This window comes from Acinonyx jubatus, chromosome C1 (assembly GCF_027475565.1).
Source record: "Acinonyx jubatus isolate Ajub_Pintada_27869175 chromosome C1, VMU_Ajub_asm_v1.0, whole genome shotgun sequence".
Lineage (NCBI taxonomy): Eukaryota > Metazoa > Chordata > Mammalia > Carnivora > Felidae > Acinonyx > Acinonyx jubatus.
The window spans coordinates 57,928,966-57,955,314 of NC_069381.1; the positions used below are offsets into that span (position 1 = coordinate 57,928,966).

The following is a 26,349-nucleotide window of genomic DNA, read 5'->3' on the forward strand; positions in this document are numbered from 1 at the left end:
ACCAACAAATTAAAGCACAGACAATTATTTTATCATTAAGATGTCCTACAAGAAGTGAAACTTGAGCTGAAACTCATGAAAGCTGAGTTATGGTTAATCATATCGAGAAGAGAAGGGAATATCTAGCAGAGAAGGAACAGCATGGGCAAAGCCTAAAGGCATGGGATTTTAGTTTAGCATTGCTGGAAAATAGGCTGATGTGGAAGAAGACAACCGAGGCTCAGCAGAGACTAGATTGTAGAAAGTTCTCTGGACTAAGTTAAGTTTTCTTAACCTTACCCTGAAGGCCATAGGAAAATATTAAGGATGTTAAGAATGAAAACAACATGAACAGATTTTCATTTCATTAACAAAATTTCACAGTGACAGAAAATGTGGAGGATAACTGGAGGTCCCAAGACCGGACACAGGACACCAGTTACTGGGGTAAGTAAGATGGGAAATGATGGAAGCCTAGATTTAGACCATGGGTGTGAAGATGGAGAGACAGAATTAAGAAATACTTGTAGAACTAACAGACCTTAAAGGATGGTTAGATCTATAAAGAGGTTGGGCACCTGGGTGGCTCAGTTGTTTAAACGTCTGACTTCAGCTCAGGTCATGATCTCATGGTTTGTGGGTTCAAGCCCCACATTGGGCTCTGTGCTGACAGCTCAGAGCTTGGAGCCTGCTTCACATTCTGTGTCTCCCTCTCTCTCTGAGCATCCCCCACTCATTCTCTCTCTCTCTCTCTCTCTCTCTCAAAAATAAACACTTGGGGTGCCTGGGTGGCTCAGTTGGTTGAGGGTCCGACTTTGGCTCAGGTCATGATCTCACAGTTTGTGAGTTTGAGCCCCACGTCGGGTTCTGTGCTGACAGCTCAGAGCCTGGAGCCTGCTTAGGATTCTGTGTCTCCCTCTCTCTCTGCTCCTCCCCTGCTCATGCTCTGTCTCTCTCTCTCTCAAAAATAAATAAAGATTAAAAATTTTTTTAAATAAATAAACATTAAAAAAAATAGATTCTCCCTCTACCCCTCCGCTTAGCTCATGCTCCCTCTCACTCTCTAAAAGAAATAAAATGAAAACAAAACAAAACAAAACTTATAGAAAGGAGGTTAACTCAGCCATTTGTTTTCCTTTATTCCAAAGTCTTACTAAGAATATATTACTGTCTTTTCCCCATTCTCTGTTTATTTTCTTGGTATAATGTTCACTTAATTTTGCTTGAATATCTCTTATTCTTCACAACTACCAGAAGCATTATCACCCACTACCACCAACCCAGCAGTCAGCAAGTATTTTTGGAGCACATATTACTAAATCATACTTTGTCCAATCTTGTAACAAATTTATAATCCTCTCTTTTATTCCTGAATTTCTATTAGTGGTCTCTGTTTGGTTTAATCCTGTATTTTTAGTGGACTGTGTTTTCCTTTCTTTTTCTCTTTTTAATTTGAGATAGCATGAGAAAGGGGGAGAGGGGAAGTGGGAGAGAGAGAGAGAGAGAGAGAGAGAGAGAATCTTAAGCAGGCACCAAACTCAACGTGGAGCCCAGTGCAAGGCTCCAATCAATGACCCTGGAATCATAACTTGAGCCAAAGTCAAAAGTCAGATGCTCAACTGACTAAGCCACCCAGATGCCCCAAAGCCATTGTGTTTTCTTAAGTGTGTAATTTTTTCTTCCCTTCCTGTGCCATAGTATTTCAGTGCTTAAATTTTCTCTGTACACCCGCATTTTTAAAAATCATTTACTCAAGACAATGCTGCACAAATATTTCTAGTCCATTTTTAAAGCATTTAAAAGGATTTAACATTTAAGTTGTAAGTTAAATCAATAAACTGATAAAAACCATAATCGGCAACTACTTTCATTAGTAAGTTAACTTTCATTAAGAAAACATTAACTACTTAACTTTCATTAAGAAAGCAACTAAAGATTGTTATTCATTTGCTTAGGCTCTGGTGTACTTATTTCCAATAAATAAATAAATAGCACTATACTTTGCTCAAAGAATTCACAAGATGAAAATTTTTTAGATCCTCATATGTGTAAATTATACTCATTTTATTCCACAGGCTATATATCTCAAGATACAAAGTTAAAATTCAGCTCCTGTACCACGGTAAGAAATGACATAGTTAACTAGAAGGCAAGTTATTTTGGGACACATGGGTGGCTCAGGTCATGAACTCACAGTTTGTGAGTTTGAATCCCACATTGGGCTCCCCTGCTGACAACTTGAAGCCTGCTTGGGATTCTTTCTCTCTCCTTTTCTCTACCCCTCGCCTGCACCAGCAGGGGCTGCATAGAGAAAGAGAGAGGGACCGAAGATCTGAAGTGGGCTCTGTACTGACAGCACAGAGCCCAATGTGGGACTTGAACTCAAGAACCCCAAGATCATGACCTGAGCCAAAGTCGGATGCTCAACTGACTGAGCAATCCAGGCACCCCAAGACAAGTTATTTTAAATGCAGGCTTATATTTATCTTATTTATTCTTTTTCTAAAAGTAATAATTCTACACTCAACAAATATTTACAGTTGTTTTCAGGGCACCTGGGTGGCTCAGTCAGTTAAGCACCTGACTTTGGCTCAGGTCATGATCTTGCAGTTCATGAGTTTGAGCCCTTTGTCAGGCTCTGTGCTGACAGCTTAGAGCCTGGAGCCTGCTTCAGATTCTCTCTCTCTCTCTTTCTCTCTCTCTGTCTGTCTCAAAAATAAAATAAATAAATATTTTTAAATATTTATAGTTGTTTTCTTCAAGAAATATAAAAGACTCCCTTGTATCACTCAAATTTAAAGACTACCTCAAATGGCATAACATAGACTTTTAACTATAGAGAACAAACTGTGGTTACCAGAGGGGAGGTGAGGGGATGGGTGAAACAAGTCAATGGGATTAAGAGTACACTTAAAATAATGAGCATGGAGTAATGTATAGAATTGTTGAATCACTATATTGTACACCTGAAACTAATATAACACTATATGTTACCTATATTGGGATTAATTATTTTTGAATGGCATAACATCAAAGAGGAAAAGCAAATGGAGAAACAACTGTCCGCTAAATGCCACCCTTACCCATAGTGTGCATACCTAGTTGTCCTAAGCATTACTTACACAGATTGCAGTCTCGTCACTTAGCCTCTCCATCAAGTTTTTATTGAGTAAATTCTATGAGCATTGTTCTGTGCTAGGCTCTGTAGATACAAGAGATACATAAAACACGGGTCCTGCCCACAAGGAGCTTACAATGTGATTGGGAGTTTTGTTAAACAAACTATAAAAGCTCTTAAAAATACATTTTGTACAAACTATTTTTATATAAAAAGGCACTTCAGATAATGAAAAAGAAAAGCCTTAGAACCTGAATGAAATGCAGCCACATTTTTATCCATGGATGAGCCTAGAGATATTTTGAATTAACAAAATATTCAGTAAAAATCTAGATTAATGAAAAATATAAGCACAAATATTTTTAGGACAACAATTAAACATTTAAGTAATGATAGTAATTAAGAGTATATCAAGCTAGGTATATTTTATACAGATGTTTAAAGTACCTGAATAATTACCATTGTCTTTACATTTCTTTTGAATGTCCTTCCAACTAGTGAGAATGTTGAAAAAAACTTTTGTTCTCTTGGTTTATATGGTTCCTTTATAACCTGGGTTTTATTATTTATTTCATTTTTAAAAACCATTCGTATAGACAGTAAAAATGTGGATTAATTCAACTCTTACTGAATTTTCATATCTTTTATGGACCAAAGTCCCCTTATAGCTATAAGACACATATACACATTTACATATAAAAGATAATGACTCTAATTTTCTCCTCCTTCCTTGGGAGAATTTGGATAAACATAGCTTCTGATGGAAGCCCAATCATCTAATCCTAACATGCCCTGTTTCCATAGCTCACCCTGGCCCTACGCCATTCCTCTTCAGACTATCCAGCCCAACCCCTTCTGGAGCAGAAGAGCTGGGTGTTTGCTTGTTTTTGTTTGTTTGTTTGTTTGTTTGTTTGTTTGTTTCACACTGGGCTGCAGTGGTGCTGTACTAAAGCACTGGTTCTGCAATAGGATGGAGGCGGGCGTAGGCACGAGTTCATTGTTCCAAAGCAAACGTCATAGGTCTAAAATTACACAGAATATATTATATGTAGTCAGGAACCAAGTCTATACAAGTCACCTGTAAAGCATTTTAACATCACAGGTTTGTTTGCATATGTTTTCCACAGAGCTTCACAGTAGGTACTATAATTACAATAAAACTGTAGATCAAGCCCCATTTCTCCACACGTGACCTCTTTGGCAGAAATTTATTTTATTCTGAAGGCTAATTCTATTCTCAGCATAATCTCATTACATAATTATGAGAATCCATGTTTCTGGAAGATAATTTTAAAAAGGAAGATGAAAGCCCTTGTTAAAAGTCAGTAAGTGTGTTGCTGAATCATGATCCAGAATATTTGAGAACATCTGTTACAGAACTTATGTAGGGTGAATTTAGTATGAAATGGATATATTTCTGTGGATTAAAAATGAAAGTACCAAAAGTATTTTACACTGGCATATACCATCTCTCCATTAGATTTCAAACTAATTTGACAGAAATCATTTCTAATTGTGTGAGAACTCTTTACCAAATAGTCGTGATTTTTCAAACTTTTCCAATCATTTTATTACTTGATGACTTTCACATATAGCGTTTTAATAAACATTATTGTATTAAACTACATGTGATTATTCTGCCTGGATGTAGCTTTGTGGGGGGGGGAGAGTAGAGTGTGCAAGCAAGGGAGAGGCAGAGGGAGAGAGAGAGAGAGAGAGAGAGAAAGAGAGAGAGAGAAAGAGAGAGAGAGAGAGAGAGACAGAGAATCTTAAGCAGGTTCCACGCTCAGCATGGAGCCTGACGCGGGGCTGATTCCATGACAGTGGCATCACAACCTGAGTGGAAACCAGGAGTCAGATGCTCAACCAACTGAACCACCCAGGCGCTCCTGGATGTAGCGTTTTTAAATCAGGAAAGTTTAACATAAAATTTCCCGAGTTGAATAGCAACATGGAAACAAAGAGCTTTCTTTCCATAACATTCATTTAAATTTGCAACTGCTAATATTGTACGTAAATGTTGCCTTTGTTGAGAATTTACCAATTAAGGCCCATCTTTCTTGGTGTCAAATACTGCACTAGTGTTAAGAGACCTATGGAGAAAATGTAAGAAAAGGATCCTGTCCACCATGAAATAGAATTTTGTTAAGGGGAAAAGACATATATAATGAAAATATTTCAAGGATAATATAGAAATCATCAAAATGAACACTATATAACTTCAGAGTGGGATAGGAAGAGAACAAAGAAACTTAAATTTCAAGGCCTAAGGACAAGGTGAGATTGCACATGTGGGAGATGGGTAGGTTTTGCGTGGGGAAAAATAATCGTGAAGTATTATAAACAAGAATAGCACCAAGAGATTTGAAGTTGATTCTGTCCATGACATTTAAACCTACATAGTCAGGAAACCAGTTTGTATAGTTGAAACTGAGAACTCATATTCTATAGCTGGAGATAAGTCTGGATAAAGAATTAATCACAGTTAATACTTGTTGAGTATCTACTGTGTAAGGCTCACTTTACATACATTATCACAATAACCCCATTACAGGTAAGTATCATTATCTTTAATTTGTAGATTAATTCATTGAGATTCAATGAAATTAATTAAATTTCTCAAGCTCACAGAGCTAGTGCGTGGCACAGCCAGATTTAAATCCAAGTTTGATTCCAAAACCCATGCTTCTATTATTGTCTTGTAAATGGAATATCATGGAAACCAATCTCACATCCCACTCTACTGTACGAAGAACAATAAACTTGTAATCAAAGAACTTACAGTTGGATCTAAATTCTTACTTACCCATTAAGACATTGGGCAAGCCCTCTGTAAACTTGGGCCTCTTTTGCAAAAATAAAATAATTTTGTATTTTTCTCTGTGTGTACAGCAAGTTACATAAAGCCATTTAAAATACAAGTTTGAATGAAAATAATTGTGTTTTACAGCTAATCCACAACTGGTTCAACTATTTAAAGGAATGACTCACTGCTTTGGTTTAATCTAATTGACAGAGAGGACAATTGAGTCACAGTATAGGCTCCTATGGCAAAACTGCTGATACATTTTATCATGGCTTCCTTAGATGTCCTAGTAGGTGAAATCATAATCCTTAGCACAGTGGCTAAAGGAGGGACACTCAATAAATATGTTTTGAACTGAGTGAATGAGGGGGGGAAGGGAAAGAGGAAGAGAGGGGGAAAGAAAGTACGAGAGAAAGACTGGTTGAATTTACAAGCAGGTAAGGACATAAGCTGAAAGATATTCAGTGACTCAGAAGTGTTTTTTTTTTTTAGTTTATTTATTTATTTTGAGAGAGAGAAAGACTCACAAAGCACAGGGCAGAAGGGGTGCAAAGAAAGAGGGAGAGAGAAAGAATCCCAAGCAGACTCCATATCAGCACAGAGCTTAACGCAGGGCTCGAACTCACAAACCGCGAGATCATGCCCTGAGCTGAAATCAAGATGCTTAAACAACTGAGCCACCCAGGTGCCCTTCAAAAGTATTTTTTTAAAAGCTCATAGAATTTTTAATTTCAATTCAGATAAAATAGATTCCTTTATTTCATAAAAAGTAACAAAATTTGATATTTGGTAGCTATATCACTTACTAATTTTGCCTTTTGTATGTCACCTGGGAAGAAATTTTAAGAAATCCTGAACCGATAGTGGTAAATCAAAAGGCTATGCCCAGATTTTTTATTGCTCTAACACAATGGTTAATCATGTAGCCTCACTATTGTTTTCTTTGACACCTTAGAAGAGCCCTTAGCTGCACCCACTCCTTTTAATCTTCAAAGACAGAGAAATAGCACTTAAGCTGATTCCTGAGTTACAAAGTGACATATAACCAGAATACAGACCTAAGGACTTTTAGTTCCAAGCTTAGTGCAGAGGAACACAACATCTCCAACACATTCATCACACATTTGTCATAAATATCTTTTGCCATGGTGCCCTCCTGCCTCCATTTGGCACCTTCTTCTATCTCATTAAAGTTTATGTCCTAGTAATTGAATTCCTGCCCTCAAAATGTTGACTTTTCACTTTTGAAAACTTACACTGATTTTTCAAACTCATCAAATCAAAACTACCATAAAATGTAAAGATGTCCATAGTGGTTGAGACTCAGGCAATGGCTTGAAGTTGGGGGAACACTGAAAAATGGGTTTTTCATTTTCTCACTTTTTCACCAATCATTCTCTGTGAAATCAGGCTCAACTTCTTAAATATGTACCCCAAATCCAGTTCCAGGATGCAATTTAGCACTCACAGGCACACTTTACAATAATAAACCTGGTTTCAGTGGGTATTACTGACGACAAAAAAACATTAATTTTTTTTTAAAGATGAAAATGAATAATCCAAATCAAACATAAATTCTCCTTCTCAGGTGGGAAGAAATACACAAACTCAGGGAAGCAGGAATTTCAATAAAAAGTTCAGCTCCGTTCTTTCATTATCTGTTAGAATAGAGAGAGAAAGATGTAATAAGCATGGGTAGGGGGACTGTTTTTGTCTGGCATGAAGAGAGGGTATAAGTGAGAAATACTTAGACTTTGAAACATTCTTTTTTTTTGAGTTATTAAAAAATATTTAGGAAGTTTATTTTGTAGGTCACACAACCTTTACAAATGTTTCCATGATTGTATCTTGGTGGGCTGCAGAGTCACTCACTCTGCATGAAACATTCCCATTTGAAGTAATTACATGTGTGTTTTGTAAATAAAAGCAATTTAAATAACTCTGGGATTTTGGATCACTTAAGCTTCTGAATGATTTAATTATGCTAAGTATATGCCTTTTATGAGAAATTTTTCTGGTTCCCAAGTTTATAAATCCAGTAGAATAATTAAATCATAACACTGTATCAGTTGTAGTCACATTGAATAATCTTGTTGTAAAAACAAGTCACAGTGTCTAACAATACCCTAAAAAGATATGAAATACCCTAAAAAGGATGAATGCAAATCTAAATAACCATGAAATACATTTTTTCTCCTATCAAACCAACAAAGTATTTGTGTGTGTGTGTGTGTGTGTGTGTGTGTGTGTGTACGTGTGTGTATGTTTTAAAATAATATGCAGTGCTGGTTAGGATGAAGTAAAGCAGAAACTCTACCACATTGCTGATGAAATTCTAAATCTTTATAATTTTTTTGAAAAGCAGTCAGACTATGTGCATCTTTAAAGAATATTAAAATTGGCATATTAATTATCTCTTAAAGTATAGTTATGATAAAACAATCACAAATTTTTTTAAAACTATATTTCAGTCTTTAGGTAATGATATAGTTCTATTCATTGTGGGGCCAAATTTGAACACAGATTATGATAAGTAAACTACAGTGTACCTTTTAATAGACTATCATAAATATTAAAATTACTTTTAAAATAATTTGTAAATAGTCTGGGGAATGTTTATTTTATGTTAAGTTAGATAAAAACAAGATATGGTAAAAAAAAAAACCAAGATATGGTAGAGCACATGTAATATTATCCTAAGTATGTAAAACAAAATCAAGAAAAGGACAGGGGAAAAGACGAGAAAGAAATTTACTAAAATGATGGCGAATTTTTTCCTGAGGAGTGGAAGTAAAGTTTAGCAAGCTGCTTTTCTTTTTAATTTTCTGTGTTTTTCTAAGTTCCTATAGAAAGCTTGGTTTATTTTCATAATGAAGGGAAAAGACAATGGGATTTATTTTAAAAAATTAAAAATAAAATTAGAGTAAGCCTACTAATAAAGAGATGGGAACTGGGGATCTCCCTTCTTTTCCCTTCACTTATTTTCCAAAGAATTCTGCATTTATGGCAAAAAAAAGTGCCCAGAATAGATGTATTACATGCAGATATTTAAGGAAAGGCTGTAGGACGATGAAGATGAGTTGAATAAAAACTTTATTGACTTTGAAGCTACATTCCAGAATGAACCAGCTTATTGGTATACTTTAGGCATTGTTGCACACTATATCTCTATTGGAAAACACATTTTGATCTTCCCCTGAGGAACAGAAGTGATTACCTTTCAGTAACTTCAGCCATAAGAGAACAAATGGCCAAAGACTTTTTGAGCTGCTTAAATGTCCATATCCATCCTAACAACTTACATGGAATGATGGAGTCATTGTACCCAACCTCACCCAGGGAATGAAATAAAATGAACGTGCTGACTTTCCATTACAATAGCGAGTTCAACTTATTTGAAAAGCCAAGTGTGCTATGTTTGAAAAAAAAAAATTAAAACTTTTCACATTCTTTCATTAAAACAAAAAAGATCACATAATGGAGTAATACCCAGAAGATTATTCATTCATTTAACCCTATAGTCAGAAATATTGAAATATTGAAATAAGGTGTTTTAGGAAGGAAGCTAATGCTTGAAATTTAATATAACTATACATTGTATTCGGCATTATGATCTGCTCTCTAGAGTATCCATTCTTTGAAGTACGTGTTTTATACAAAATAAATCTATTCAAAAGGGCAAGCAGGGGTGTGCTAACCATGTGGCGAGCACACTGAGTTCTGATGTCTAATCAAAACAGAGTGGCTTAGCCTTAAAATACTACTAGAGGGTGTTCTTAGTGTGAAAAATCAGTGACATGCAGGCTCTTTTACTGCATGAGAGTTGACTAGTCACAAGATCAGCCTGGAACCAGTCTCAGAAAGTTCTTAGTTGGAGGCAATTTAAGTGAAGTTGTAAAAACAGCAACAGCTCCTCTAAGGAATCTAGTCCTCCTTAGTCAGATGTGTATGCTTAAACTGCACTTTAATTCTTAGGGATATTTCGTCCTCGTAGCATGAACGCAGATCAGAACAGAGATAGGGGAAGGCTATACTGTAATCTAGACAGCTTCTACATCTCACCTTTCCAACTGGTCACTCCACATCAAGGTTGAGGAGCACTGGTGGGGTAAGGAGGTGGAGCTGGATGCATAGTTGTTTGTGTGGTGCCTGATCTGTGAACAGACAGAGGGTTTCAGTGGACAGAATCATTGATGATGATCCCTTTTGTCAGATGACTGTTCCTTGAACATTTTATAGAAAAGCAGAACCAAAAATCTATACATCAATTTGCTTAGCTGTAGCCAACTAAACAAAAATATTTTAGATCTTATCTTCCCAAGACTGCTTCATTTCTGCCTCCAAGCTTTGACCCACCTTCTATTTCCTCCTATAGTTTCACACCATGTATTACTTGAGTAGAGACCACACCTAATACGACTTCTAAATCCATAGAGCAGCTATCATACCACTTCTTAAATGGTGAATGAAAACTCACTGGCTTCGAGGGTGCCTGGATGGCTCATTCGGTTAAGTGTCCCACTCTTGATTTCTGCTGAGGTCATGATCTCATGATTTGTGGGATCAAGCCCCACATCAGGCTTCGTGCTGCCAGCCCAGCTTGGAATTCTCTTTCTCCCTCTCTCTCTGCCCCTCCTCAACTCAAAAAAATAAAAATAAAAAAATAAAAAACAAACTTAAAAAAAGAAAAACCCCACTGGACTCAAATGATTGGTGTAGGTAAATCCAATTCTACCACTTTCTAGTTTTCAGTGACTTTCTGTTACTCCTAGGACAGACCATAATTCTTCACATGACCTCAAAGGTCCTTTTTGATCTAGCCTCTGTCTGCAACTCCAGCTTTGCCTGTTGAGACCACACTAGCGATCTGTGAATATCATGAATAGCATCATCCTCCTTCCTACCTCAGGGCCTTTGCACTTGAAGCTTCCTCTGCCTAGAATGCTCTTCCAATTCCCTCATCATCTGGCTGATTCCTACTTGTCCTTCAGATCTCAACTTGGAATATCACTTCTTCAGAGAATATTCTGAATATTGACTAGGACTGGTCCCCCACTATGTGATACCCACTATTTTTTTTTTCAAGAGCTCATTGTAGCTTGGAAACAAAAGTCACTTTTGTGAGTATTGTTTAATATTTGTTGCTATCTCTAGGCTACAAGTTTCATGCCTAGTTGTCCTTACCACTGTGTCTCCACCAGCTACCACAGTGCCTGACACATAGGTCATGGACAGTTAAGTATTTGTGGCACGATTAAATAGGATTCTCCAAATAATAGCTTAAATTCACTGGATTCTCCAAATAATAGCTGAGCAATGTTCTACAAATAATAGCTTAAATTCACTGGATTCAATAAAAACTACTAAGAAAGAAATATTTCCTCTGTATACATTTGTTAGTAATTCTCTTATAAGAAATGGCTGAAAAATTAAATTCTTACCAAAAAAAGTATTACAAGAAAAGAAGAAATAAATGAAATCCAGTGTTTCCTTAGTCAGTATTTTTTATTGTGTTCCTTAGGTATTTTTTTCTCAAAGGTTTAGTTAAGATCATTTTAAACAGCATGCCCATTTCATGTAGCATAAATTACATAAGATGTAATTCTCTTTATTACAGACATGTAGTTCTCCAATTCCTGACTGTGTTAAGCAAATATATAATTTCTGTTTTAGGAAGGCAGTATTATTTGAAGGACAATAAAAAGATATGTCTTCTTTGCAAACCAAATAAACACTTTGGCCAATATCTATTTCAGCACAAATAGAAGTTTAATGGCACTTGTAATAGAAATATTGTGGCTCTGGAAGAGTGGTCAGAGTTGAGGTCAGAGTAGAGAAAAAAGCACAGGATTTTCTATTTATTTTCTGAGCCTTTCAGAATCGCCTGTGTGCCTTTGTAAAGGATAATCAATCCAGTTAGATTGGATGCCTAACTACTGGACCCCTAGGTTTTTTCTTCCTGCTCTTATACTACATAGTTTATTGTTTGGAAGCCTGCTTTAACTAAGTAAAGTACTTGGGGTTGCGTTATTTGTTGGCTTAACTTGAGGAAAAGATACAACTGTAAGCATTTGAATATCATGTTTGTCCAATGTCAAGTAACAGAAAAAGAAGGAACTGATGGGGTACCTGGCTGGGTCAGTCAGTGGAGCATGTGACTCTTGATCTGGGGTTGTAAATTCAAGCCTCATATTGGGTGTAGAGATTATTTTAAAAAACCATTTTTAAAAAGAAAGAACGGAAGGGGTGCCTGGGTGACTCAGTCGGTTGAGTGCCCCACTCTTGGTTTTGGCTCAGGTCATGGTTTGTGGGTTTGAACTATGTCAGCATGGAGCCCGCTTCAGATTCTCTGTTCCCCTCTCTCTCTGTCCTTCCCCTGCTCATGCTGTGTCTCTCAAAAATAAATAAACATTAAAAAAGAAGAAAGAGGAGGAGGAGAAGGAGGAGGAACTGAAGAAATGAGGCACCGCAAGGTAACATGGGAAGACCTAGGAGCTTGGAAGCATGGTATGGTTCCCTGTTGCACTCTCTAAACCACTCCTCTCCATTGAGCCCTATTTCCCTTACAAACACTCCATGGTTCGCTCCATCATTCTTAGAAAACTTTGCCTTTCTGTCACACCTAATTTCTGCAACTTACTCTGGCCCAGCAGCCAGTGGCTCATTCATTTCATGTCTATTTTCTTTCCTATGTATCTCTTTTATTTTACCCGGTCTCTCCAGTCTTTGTGCCCTTGTCTTCCTGGTTAGTGAATCAGTTTGACCTATATGAAACTGACAGTTTTGTTGGATCAAAAATGGTTGGATGTTGGAAATTATTTATGATTTAACTTAATAACAGCCTTTTAACTAACCAGTGTTCTGACCCAAATTTTTCTCCTCTTGAATGCATCCTTCATATTATTTCTAAAGCAAACCTTGGCCAATCCTAAATATCTTTGAATGTTCCCCATGGCTACAGGATAAAGTTCTGAAGACCCACCACTGAGTGACTCCCAACTTGCATCTCCAGGTTAATCTCTTGCCTTTCACCAGAGCCTTGCTTCAGTCCCTAAACTATGCAGTCTGAGATTGGCCAATGCTTTTTCACCCTTACTTACTGTGGAGTTTGCTATTGCCTTTCTAAAATGCCTCTCTCTTGGGGTGCCTGGGTGGCGCAGTCGGTTAAGCGTCCAACTTCAGCCAGGTCACGATCTCACGGTCCGTGGGTTCGAGCCCCACATCAGGCTCTGGGCTGATGGCTCAGAGCCTGGAGCCTGTTTCCGATTCTGTGTCTCCCTCTCTCTCTGCCCCTCCCCCGTTCATGCTCCGTCTCTCTCTGTTCCAAAAATAAATAAACGTTGAAAAAAAAAATTAAAAAAAAAATAAAATGCCTCTCTCTATTTCCGTCCAGAATTAATTCTACTTCTCCTTCAAGACCCAGCCTTTCATTTTCTTGGCAAAGTATTGCTCCTATTATTGTCTTTCTATACCATTGTACACATTATTTAAATTGTACTTTGTCAGTTTCTCACTCTGATTCACAGTAGGAACTCAATAACTTTGTGAATAAATTGATTTCTAAATAAATGATTGGCTCTCCTCTTGATCAACATTGTGAGACAAGGACTGATCAAATTTTTCAGCACACAAAGAACCTACTACATGTAAGTCACTTTTCCAGGTGTGATGGTATGCTCATACTTTAAAACATTCCCTTGGTTTAGAAACACATAGTCTCCATATGCTTCACATTTCCCCTGAGAATATCTATCCTTACATTTTACCTGTGTACGGCTTTTCTTCCCAGAACTGGGAAGAAAGCACTCAGACACTCAGTGCACATTTTTAAATGAATGAATGAATAATAAGTAAGAACTGTCTTAGGCTGAGTACTCCCAGAAGCAGAACCTAAGCCAAGGATTTGTATTCAAGTGACTTATTAAGAATGTGCTCCCAGAGAAAAACCAGTAAGGAAGTGGGAAAGTAGGACACAGAAGAAACCAAGCAAGGAGTGCAATTTTAAGTGATCCCAGCCTCAGCCTGAACTTGTGGGAAACTCTGGAGTATAAATTACAGTTTCAAAGTTTGTCTCATTTATAAACAAAGAATCTGGGCTTCTCTACTCCCACATCCATCAGTCTGTGCTTCTTTGGGGGAACGAGACCCCCCAGGCCCTCTGGCTCTCCCCTTGCCTTTGAAGGTCAGAGTGTGAGCAGTTATCAACAAAACAAGCAGAAGTTGGGGGTGAATATATAGAACTGCTGTATGGAATCTAAGAGGTTCTGGGTAGGACTCCAATTATGTGGGATGTACTACCAGCCACACACTTAGCAAGCTGTGGCTGGTAGTGGCAGAGGCTGCCATATGCAGAGATTGGAGAACTCTGGGAAGGTGTCCTGTAGACAATTGTCTTCTCCACTCCTGCTACTGATGCCTAGGATCCCTTTAGCTAGGGTCAAAACTTTTAAATCTATATGGAGAAACTATATTTAAAAAGAGAATTACCTTGTGTGGAAGAGAGAAGAGGTAAAAAACACTTATGTAGAACCCACCATAGGTCAGGCAGGGCCAAATTTGTAGGTGTAATTAAATGTAATGTTTCGTACCCTGGCTTCCATACACACTCAAGTATGGGTCCTTCTGAGAGTGTAGGATGTGCAGGCACTGAAGGGCCTCTCTTAGACATTTTACTGCTTGTCACCATGAAGATGATGTCCTTTATGCTGCCCAACATCTTCCTGCTCAAGATAAGTCCTCTTTCTCTCGTTTGAGCTAAGCTCATAGGTCTGTGGGTTTTTTACCCCCAAATTGCCAAACATGTACAATACCCCCTTTGCCCACATTGCTGGTCCTCTCTGGATATGACAGCCCAAAGATTTCAGTTAAAGCAACCTTATTTTCTAAGCCATACTACAGAAAATTTTAAAATATTCCAGTTAAGATAGAAAACAGAAAAGACTGTGTGTGTGTGTGTGTGTGTGTGTGTGTGTGTGTGTGTGTGTGATCTTGAATTTGAATTTGACTTTTGGACCAAATTATTTTCCTTGTGGAAATTGTGGTAGAAATATTGATGCATAAGCGGCCACTCGACAGACACCTGAACACAGCCGGGTTGTTTTGTCTACTGCCATGGCTTGTTGGTGGCCCCTGGGCCATCTGTGGTTTAGCTGCAGATGCCTGACGCCTGTGTTCCCAGAGCCACTCTGCCTCTGTCTGTTGAATACTGTGTTTGTCTGGGAGGCTCCTTCCAGAATAACCCGGCTGAACTTCACATTAGTTCACTAACTTCTCATCCGCTGCCTGATCCTGAAGAGCTGAGAGGTATGGTGATCTGCATTGTTTTCTTCAGAATTGCAACACCAGATTCAAAACATATTGTAAAGGCCATCTGGCTTTCTGAAGGACGTAGAAAACTGTTCAATAAGTACTTATCTCCTATCACTTCTAATGACCTGTGTCCTTGGTACAGATCATCCTCCCCCACAGCTAGCCCTCTTTTCTTCCATCTTTCTGTTCACTGGCTGTGTTCCATCCATCTTCAGATATTCCTAAACTTCCCTTATCTCTAGAAATAAAACACACAGAAACATATGTGCTTGACTGCCTGAACTTTCCCCTTTCTGTACGTGTGGTCCAATTTCTCACATCCCCTTTCACCACCAGCTTTCTATGTGGTACATCTACTACTTGTACTTCCTCTCCCTTCAAAGGTCTCCTAAATAATAGCCCACAATTATAAAGTACTTTCTGTTTTGTCAGGCACTGTTCTAAACGTTTTATAAATATTAATGTATTTCATTCTTTGAAGTTGGCACTATTATCATCTTCTCTTGACAAATGAGAAAACTGAGACACAGAGACATTAAGCAACTTGTTCAGGGTCACCCACCAGTCAGTGGCAGAGTTTGGACTCAAATGCAGATAGTCTGGTTCCAGAATACATGCTAACTACAACCTACACTGCCTCACTGAGTCCAACCCCCATGACAGTGAAAGTAATGTCTTGGAAAATTTGGGTATTTATCATAATCTCTGGCATGGTAATACTGGGCTACATCTACCTGTACCGCATAGTAAGACTTAATATTTACAAGATTGTCCCTCTCTTGTTACACAAGTATAATAAAACGTCATAGATCTAGAATGAATAAATTATTCTGATGGGAGCTGCACTAAATGTAATTTTTTCCAAATTTTATATTTTTATGATAGATAAAAAGGGAGTCATTGGTCAAAGTAATAAGTAAAGCATGTAAGTCAATAGGGGCAGAATTTTACCTACTTGAGAGGGGAAAATGGAGATAATTTTAGAATAATGAAATGCAATTCTAGGCTTCTGATATCAAATGGGTTTTACCTAATCGAGGCAATAAGATATGTTATGCATTTCTTGATTACTGCCTTGGCATGATCTGGTACAGAGACAATTGAAATAACAAGAAAATTACAGAAAACAGCATAAAATCACACTCCAGAGTATAACCTGGTGACTTTTGCCATCATCTTATTTGTTGTAATTTGTAACACATATCTTGATACGGGAGTTCTTCTTAGGCAAGCATGGTAGTGATCCCTGAAGAAATAAACAAAACTGCACATTTTAAAGCTAAAGAGATCACACAGTCCAACCCTCTTATTTACAGATGAAGATATGAGGGAACATTACTTTTTATAGTCACAGAGCTAGTTTGCAGCAATGTCTCACCTAAAATTCAGCTTCCTTATTTCTGTTCCATCACAAAGCCCGATAATTAATTTGCAGATTTGATCCACTTCTAAATACCACTATAGTATATAACAGTTATTCAGCAAATAACTAAGAAAGAAAGAGAGAGAGAGAGAGAGAGAGAGAGAGAGAGGAATAAAGAAAGGAAGGAAGGAGGGAAGGAAGGAAGGAAGGAAGGAAGGAAGGAAGGAAGGAAGGAAGGAAGCCTGGCCCGTTATACTAGTCAATGAGCCCCACAGAGGTTTTTATTTGCTTTTGTTCATTGGTGCGCTCCTAGTGATTAGTCTAGAGGCTTCCACAGTGCAGCTTAATTACTATTTGATGTCTAAATGAATGATTTACATAGAGTGTCTCTAAGTAGATTGACATTATTTCCATTTCATAGGTGAAAAAAATTAAAGCTCAGTAATGTGACTTGCTCAAGTGTAGACTAGGACTAGAAACTAGACCTTTTGCTTTTAATTCATTACCTGACTATAAAAATATTGCTTTCTGATAAATCAATTAGTTAATTATTTTGTATAAGAAATGTAGATACATAAACTTCAGCAAAATCTTTGTTTTAATGTTTGTTTATTTTTGAGAGAGAATGCATGCAAGCTGGGGAGAGGCAGAAGGAGAGGGAGGGAGAGAATCCCAAGCAGACTCAATGCTCAGCACAGAGCCCAATGCGGGGCTCGATCTCACAACTGCGAGATCATGACCTGAACCAAAATTAAGAGCCAGACACTCAACCAACTGAGTCAACCAAGTGCCCCCATAACCTTCAGTAAAATTCTAAAGAAATGCATACAGCTGGTGGATTATCTAGTGTCATGTGCATACTGGTCGTAGTCGTGTCTACTCCCTGTCCTGCTATTTCACACTACCAACAAGAAGAAACAGTTCTCTCTTCTTACTCTCCAAAGCTTTCCTTCCTTTCCTGCTCTTTTCTCAGAGAAACAAAAGAGGTAGACCCAGCATCTCTTCTTCTAATGATTGTTTTCATGGCTCTCCATGAGATCTTGAACAGCTAGAACTATACTAAAGGCTCTAACGTCTTACAATCTTCTCATCAGAGGACCTACATCTTTTGGGTTTTTGGAGCCTCACTGGCCAACAAAAAATTACACTGTAACTAGGCTAGGTGACCTCTAATACTTTGATTTAAACCTGGCCTGTTGGAGGCATTCTATCTCTTTTCCTGTCTAAAACATTAAAATATATTCTACAGTGGGTGTTATATGTAAGTGATGAATCACTAAATTCTATTCCTGAAATCATTATTACACGATATGTTAACTAACTTGGATTTAAATTAAAAAATAATGTCATAAAAACCATTAAAAAGTGGTTATACCAGTTGAAAAATAAAGAAATAGGGTGGAGGGGCGCCTGGGTGGCTCAATTGGTTAAGCCTCCAACTCTTGATTTCGGCTCAGGTCATGATCTCACAAGTTCGTGAGTTTGAGCCCCACATTGGGCTGTGTGCTGACATCACAGAGCCTGCTTGGGATTCAATCTCTCCCTCTCTCTCTGCCCCTCCCTCTTGCTCACTCTTGTGCATATGCCATTTCTCTCTCTCTCTCTCTCTCAAAATAAATAAATAAACTTTAAAAAGTTAAACAATAAAATAAAATAAAATATATTCTAAAGACAAAATACTTTAAATGCAGGTAACACTAGCTTCCTCGCAATAGTACAGGTTGTAAACACCCCAAGAATTCAGAGAAAAGGGAGATTAAAGTGAATCAGGAGGGGTTTGACTTTTCATCAAGAGATATTGGGTGTGAAAAGAACTGGTGGGGAGGAGGGGAAAGCTTGAACACAGGCCTGAATTTACAAGAGTAAGAAAGCAAACTCAGCTGGCTGTAATGTGCAGCTCACTGTGGGGCTAATATTGGGTAGAGCTGCACAGCAGTTGGGGAGCCTGGACAGGTATCCACTCCAAGAAGTCTAAGCTTTGACACAATTTTTGGAATTACAAACGGATGACTGGCAGCCAGCAACCAAACGCAGGACGAAGGATCAAATGTTAAACACCGCCTTCTGGGGAACAGTGTCCCAGGCTCCACAGACAGCAATAAGGGCTTTATTCGCTGGCTCTCATGGACTATTGTCCACACTTCTACCACATCTTTTACTGTGCCTGGCATATTTGCTCTCACATCCAGCTCCCCAGGAGACTCTGAGAAGCTTGAATACCAACACTGAAGATATAGCTCACCCACAAATTTTCTTTATTTCATGCTACACCCTAAGGGGGAAATGTTTTCCCTTCAAAACACTGTGCAAAATTAGAAAAACCAGAGTTTCCCAGTAACCTAGAAGTCTAACCAGCCTTTTGTGGGGATATCTAGAGGCGGGGAAATTTTCACTGTATAATACTTCTCTGTAGGAAAGAATATAACAGTTTCTTACATAGCATTTGATAAAAGCCTTTAAACACTGTATTTTCAGATAACCAATTAGTCATTTTCCCACTGCTAAGAAATTTAAAATGTATTCTCCAACTTGTTTTTTCATTAGCAGGGGATGTACAATGTGTTTCACTTGAGTATTTATTTTGAAATCCCTGTTCCCACTTACCATCAAATCCAAATGACTCTTATTTGTATGTGTGTGTGTGTGGAAAATCCTTTCTTCCCTATCCTTTCTGCATTTTTCTTAGTTCCTCCTGTATTGTCCACGCACATCATCAGTGCAACCCAAATTAGTCCCCTAAGTGATTTCTCTGCCTCTAGTCTCTGCTACACACCAGCCTTCCGAAAATCTCACAGAAAATCTCACATGTGGTGTAGAAGACAATGGACTTTAAAACTACTACCTGGCTAGAATCCTGGTTCCACTAGTTATTAGCTGTGTGATCCTGAGTAAGTTACTGGAACTTACTGGGCATCAGTTTCCTCCTCAGCTAAATGGGGACAATGGTAGTTAATACCCCATAAGATTGTTGGTAGGATTAAAAGGGTTAATATATAAGAAACACTTAGAACAGAAATAAGGACACAGAGGGAGCTTTCAGGACTTATTAGCTAGTACTATTTCAGCTATACTGAATAGCCAGTCACATCTATAGACGCTTGTAAGAGAAATTCCTCTGCACGACCCCTGCTGAAGGGGAAGCTATGGGCTGCCATATTTTGTACAAGGATTCTATACATCCCAGGCATACCCAATTGGAAAAAGTATACCATCCCAAGGCATAGGCTAGCCACTGATGTCTGACTTTGCCAGTCAAGGAACAATGAGCTGACATGACAGAGATTTCTCTTAAGAACCTGAATTTTGAAATGTTGAGCAAATGAGGACCAGAGCAGGACCAGAGCCGTGAAGAAGCAGATATTGTATGCAAGCACAGATCATTAAGTTAAGAACTTATATTGACAACAGAGAGAGAAACCTGGTAATTGATAATGGAAACACAGTCAGGCAGGTAGAAAATAGCTAGGTCCAATGTTGGTGGAAGACTAGTGTGGAATTCTATTTATTCCAAGTGTTGATTCTCTTGATTCTGATCTATCCTTTAACTCCAGACTACATGTTCCAGCCCACAATATTCCATTACAATAAACCTCCACTTGCTTGAGCTAACCTGAGGGGTACTCCATTTCTTATATCCCAAAGAACCTAAACAGCAGTTAGGTAATAATATTTAGTTATTAATGTTTAGCTAATAATGTTTAGTTATCCCTAATAACTAAACAATGGCTCTGTGGACACCCTAGATGATGAGTTGGGGAACTGGATGCCATTGACCAATCAACTCACTGCCCTACAATTCACCCCATACACTGTCCCTACAGACCTCCTCATCCCAAATGAGCTCCACTTCTATTGGCATATGCCCAGCTTAATTTTCTTTCAAGGGATAGTTCAGATCCCACTTTCTCCATGAATGCCTGGGTATCATACCAGACAGAAGTGGATCCAGGTTTTGAGGAACCTGAAAAGTATAAAACTTTCTTTAATAAAGTGAATATGAAAGCAGGGCGAAGGTCTAGGAAAGATCTGTGCGAGGGAGGGGCTTTGAAGCTTGAGTTTCATTAGCATCACCCTATGTCTATCTGCCTTTGATGCCAACTCAGGAGGAACTTTTCCTCCATAAAATTATCCTACCAGGTACTTTTATTTTTTTTTATTTTTTTAACGTTTATTTATTTTTGAGACAGAGAGAGACAGAGCATGAATGGGGGAGGGTCAGAGAGAGAAGGAGACACAGAATCTGAAACAGGCTCCAGGTTCTGAGCTGTCAGCACAGAACCCGATGTGGGGCTTGAACTCACGAACCACGAGATCATGACCTGAGCTGAAGTCGGACGCTTAACTGACTGAGCCACCCAGGCGCCCCTACCAGGTACTTTTATAGCAATGTGTATAATCACAGAGACCTGCTAGATAAATTATCACAGTATTATATTTTGCCTCCCACTTTGGGAACATCATCTGTGACTGGGCTGCAGTACTCCTTCTTCCTGGGGCCTTGGGAAGAAATTTTTGATGTCTAAGAGATCTACAATTGCATGGATAAATGTCAGTACCAACCACTGCTCCTGCTCAGTTAGCATCTAGCAAATGCCACCTGATATTGCTAACTAAGCCATTCTCTATACAGATGCTGATAAAGCAAACCTTGTCACTATCCACATACATTCACAGATATGCCCACACATATGCTTTATTAAATTGCATATGCAAATTTTTATATGATCTTTAGAGTAAAGACCAGAATCGATTTCATGGCATACAAGACTCTAGTCTACCTCTCAGACTTCATTCATCTCTCTCCTTCCTTCTCCATGCCTCACCAGTACCTGCATTGTTGTTCTTTGAATGTTGTGCCTCCTGGAAACTCGGGGATTCTGCCCATGTTGTTCCCTATGTCTGAATGCTGCTCCTCATATGCCTACCTCGCACCATCCAGCTACTTCTTCCTCTAGAAGACTTCATTCATCCTTCTGGTATTGGCCCCCACAGAAGGAGGGTACCACATTATATGTTCCCACATCATTCCTGGCCTCCCCTTACTTGTGAGTGGAACACAGCAAAGTGAAGGCATTTCTGTGATACAGAGGTAGCAGTGGAATTCACCTTTGGGGGAATTCAGTTGTTTTTGTTTGGGGAAATACTTTAATGAGCCCTTTGGATTTTGTGAAGGTGAAGCCCATGGCCTAGGAAGGGAATGGTTTGCATAGAGGCACCAAGTTGCTCAGCAGACCACTGTCAAGGACTGCCTCCCTGGTGGAAAGAGGGAGCTGAGAGGTAATGTTTTTTCTTGGCTTCCTTTTTTTTGTGAGGAAGGATTGGTTGAGAGCTAGAGCAGGTCTGGGGATTTACAGTCCTGGGACTCTGAATAGTCTGAATATGACCGACGTAAGAAACATCAGTGGAGCTGAGGTAGATGGCATCCATTTGTGAACAGCTAGGAACCGGAACAGTCAATGAACGTTAAGGAGTACTTTTAAATGTGTGGGAAAATATCAGTACATACCACTGTTCCTGTGCATTAAGCATTTCACATCTGTGGTTTTAAATTTTACTTTGCTTTTTTTTCTTTTCACTTCCTCCCTCCCCACTCACCCCAGCCTCAGGTGAAGTTCAGAGAGTCTTATAAAGAAGAACTATGAGGGTGAGGCCTCAGAGAAAGAAGAGAGAGGATCACAGTCAGTCTGGAGATGAACACTGCAGGGAGAGGAAACCGGTAGAGAAGCAGAACAGAGAAAGCGGAAGGGCCCATTAGGAATGCAGGGCACCTGTCCAGAGTGAGACCTGCCAAATGACAGTGGAGCATAAAGAACACTTGGAGTCATAGAGGGTTCAGGAGGGTCTGTGTCTGCTGAGGCTACCCAGAATGTGCTTGAATTCTTCTATTTTTTCTTTTTTCTTTTTCTTTTTTAATGTTTATTTTATTTTTGAGAAAGAAAGAGAGTCCGAATGGGGGAGGGGCAGAGACAGAGGGAGAAACAGAATGCAAAGCAGGCTCCAGGCTCTGAGCTGTCACAGAGCCCAAGAAGGGGCTCGAACTCACAGACTGTGAGATCATGACATGAGCCGAAGTCGGCCGCCCAACCAACTGAGCCACGCAGGTGCCCCAAGAATGTGCTTGAATTCTTTTATTTGATAGGAAAGGAAAGGAACACCATGAGGCTAGAATTGGGGATATTTGGTTACAGCCAGAGTCACTTACTGAATATGAATATCACCTGATTGTAAGCTCCGTGGAAGCAGGGTTCCTATCTATTTCATTTCTGCCCTTTGCCCACATATTACAGTGCCTGGCACAAAGGATGAACTCAATACATATTTCCGAATGAATGAATGATCTTTCCAGCAAGACTCTAGCTTTAAAATCAGGGACCGTATTGTAAATACTCTCTAACTCCAAAGAGCCCAGAACGATGTCTGATACAGAATGGCACCAGTTAGTATTTGGTGGCTGGGATTTATGATGCACTATATATAGAGTGAGAAGGGAGATTTTTTAAATCTTAGTGATAACCATGCACACCTGGTCAAATTCACAGCCTGCTTTATCTTTTAAGCACTCCCTCTATGTAAAAGTAAACCATGCAAAAGGAAGAATAGTTGATTGATATCAACAGAGAAGCACACTAGAGACCAACCCTTTCCTGCACCATCTTTGCTGCTGTCTGACTCACTGAATTTGGTTGGTTTGTTCCACATCTGGAGTTTCCTAGATCTCAGAACCAGGAGGGTGCAGCCCTATCCCCAGAAGTGGACTTTAGCCTTAGCCTAGTTCCTAAGAGATCTATAGGGGCACCTAGGCAGCTCAGTCAGTTGAGCATCCGACTCTTGATCTTGGCTCAGGTCTCGATCTCATGGTCATGAGTCTGAGCCTCACACTGGGGTCCACTCTGGGTGTGAAGCCTACTTAAAAAAAAAAATCCTGCACAGCAGGGATTATCATCATGGAGAACTTGAGCTAGCCAGATGCCTATTAGTGCCCACAATTAGTGGGCTGAGTAATGAATACATGTTGTTACTAGATGTACAGCACATATGGCTTAGCTCTTGTAGCTATTTGTTATGCTGCTTATATTGATTTCAATAATATTCTTTGGATGGATCAAAATAAGAAAATCATTTCAACTATTCAAAATTACGCTACTAGTAAAAGAATAAGGGTAGTTTAAGAACTCACACACTACTTATCAATTTAGAAGAAAAAGATATCTTTTTTTAAATAGGCTTCACGCCCAGCACAGGGCCCAACACAGGGCTTTAACGCACTACCCTGAGGTCAAGACCTGAGATCAAAAGTCAGACATTTAACCGACTGAGCCATCCAGGTGCCCCGTATTCTTTAAATATTGAAACACCTCCTAAATACTTTTTGGATTGCTAATAGTATTGTTTTGGTCCCCTCCCCACACCCACGGCAACCCACCTATCATTATAGCCCCAGGGAAATGGGAGAGTGAGGTCCAACTAGAAGGAAGAAATGCACAGAGGGACCACAGCAGACAAAAGCCGTTCTAGTGCTGGAAGGAGTGGACAATGTCCTTAGTGCTCCACAAATGCCTCAGCATCAAACCCCACATGTGGGAGGATGACAAAAAAATAGAAAGCCCAAATAGAAAAAACAAATGGCTACGAGCTTTTGAGGACACGGCCTCACAGGTTGGCCTGGCACTTACGTGTGGACCCTTCCAGAGCAGGGGAATGGCAGAGAGGAGGCCCTCATAATTCTCTGAGTATCCCCAGACTCCACATGGTGGAGAAGGCCCCCCAGAGTCGCCCTGGGGTCCATGGAAGAGAAAGGAAAGCTGAACGCCAGAAGGATTGTAATGGAGCTGCTATGTTTAGGGCCAGAGTCTTCCCTACGGTTAGACAGCCAAAGCCAGTGTCTAGAGAAAAGAAGTGGCAAAGCCTTAAGAGTCTGTTGTGTCAGAGAGAAAATAACGGGACCAAGTCAGCAAAGAAGAACCACAATGCTCAAAATGCGCTCTGAAAACACCAGATTCACATCCCTGAGTCAACGGGGATGCCAGCAGCTACCTAGCAACCAGGAAGATCAAAATCAACTCTAGGGAGAATGGGGAGGACCCCACAGACAGGATCAGGACTCTGTGTAGACAAGTGACCTCTCCTTGTCTGCCCCATTATCATGACAGGATATAAGCTTTCTCCTTCAGATGCCATCTTGGCTAAGAGAAGGGGGGAGGTGGGAGAAACCATGAAGTCAGAGCATTTCCCTCAAAGAGACTGGTTAATGCAAAGTGGAAAAAAAACACCCCAAAAAAACAATAGATGGACAACATACTTTCAAGCGTAAGTTTAAAAACCCATCCTCTACTGCTCTACCTCACAGTCTCTGTCCCAGCCATCAGAGAACATAGATTCATGATGAATTTTTGTTCTACATACAAAATTTTTAAAAAGAAATTTTAAAAATATCTAAGTTGTACACTATACAGTTTTCACCCCAGCCATTAACAAAAGTGGAGACTCTTAATAGCCAAACAGATGCTAATAGCACTAAATAAATGTGGGGACTACCTTTATAAATCTGAATATGAGCTTTTAATTTTTCAGTTCAATGCATTATAAAAGTGACCAGGAAGGAAAATGAGACAGTGCCCAAGATGACTAATAAAAGAAGGCCATCCTAATAGCAAACAAGTTAGGAGTATGTGTCAAAGAACAAATTAAACCTTATAATAGGTGTAAGATTTGTTCTGTTGTATAACTTATAATCAGAGACAGTCAGTGGAGGGTCTTACTGTGATTTTATGTCCAGGCTTTAAAAGGTTAATCACAGGACATACAGCTCAGATAACAAGAAAATGATCAAATGCACTCGTATAGTATATTACCAAATCAATAGTTGGAGGATTGAGTAAGATTAAAGATTATGGTAAATATAGTAATTGCACTGAGTAATGAATTTCATGATAAATTAATCTTTATCCTCCAACTCAGAGCTGATTTGACTGATCTGTATGCACATTGGTTGCTGGAGGATTTCCTCGTCCCTGAGGGCGCAGCTGTGACCACTGTCTGAGGCAAAAGGCTTCCATAGCTAGGAGGTGACTTGATTCCCTGTCCTCCCATCTATTCTTACCAATAACCCACAACCACCCACTACAATCAGACAGAATCAGAGCCAGTGTAGCACTGTCATCAGATTAATGGTTGAATACTAGCAGCAGCTATCAAGGGTCCTTTATCAGGCAAATAGATTAACCGGAGTAGCAGAGGTCAATTCAATTCAGCATTCATTGATTACCTATCTTTTATGTGGAAGACACTGTGCGAGGCATTAACACAAAATCTTGACTTATCACCAGTAAAAATGTTATAAACTGTATACAATTAAATAGTATTCATTATGTTGTATACATATTTAATGGTAATGAAAAATCTAAATCCTCAATGCATTCCCATTTCTGTAAGTGACAAGGACAAAGAATAACGATGATAGTCCCATTACTCACATTTTGGAGTCTAGATTTTCTACAAAAATTTAGAAGTCAGTTATTTAAATACAAAATAATTTAGCAAATAATATATTATTCAGGTTCCCTTATTCTTAGTAATATAATAGTAATACAGTGTGTAATAATATAATAACTATGATCCTCAGGCAAAAACTTAATAGATTCTCTGACATAAAATAGCCCCTTACCCATAAAAGACATTTAAAATGTCATGCAATACAGCTATGAGAAAGGACAACCTGCCATTTGCAACAGCATGGATGGCACTTGAAGACATTATGCTAAGTGGGATGTCAGA

General features: G+C 39.0%; 1 protein-coding gene across 8 annotated transcripts in view; it reads right to left on the reverse strand.

The window, feature by feature from the left end:
- PTGER3 (prostaglandin E receptor 3) overlaps positions 1-26,349 on the reverse strand; it is a 171,289-nt gene that overhangs the window by 86,435 nt on the left and 58,505 nt on the right. For 4 of the 8 annotated variants that reach the window (XM_053214224.1, XM_053214225.1, XM_053214223.1 and 1 more), the window contains exon 3: positions 9,966-10,057. The exons of 3 other annotated variants lie outside the window; for them this stretch is intronic. In XM_053214224.1, coding sequence (XP_053070199.1) covers positions 9,966-10,057 — 92 coding nt within the window. Of the gene's footprint in view, positions 1-6,381; positions 7,562-9,965; positions 10,058-26,349 lie in introns of those variants that run through there. One more of the 8 variants, XM_027058876.2, reaches the window with a different exon arrangement.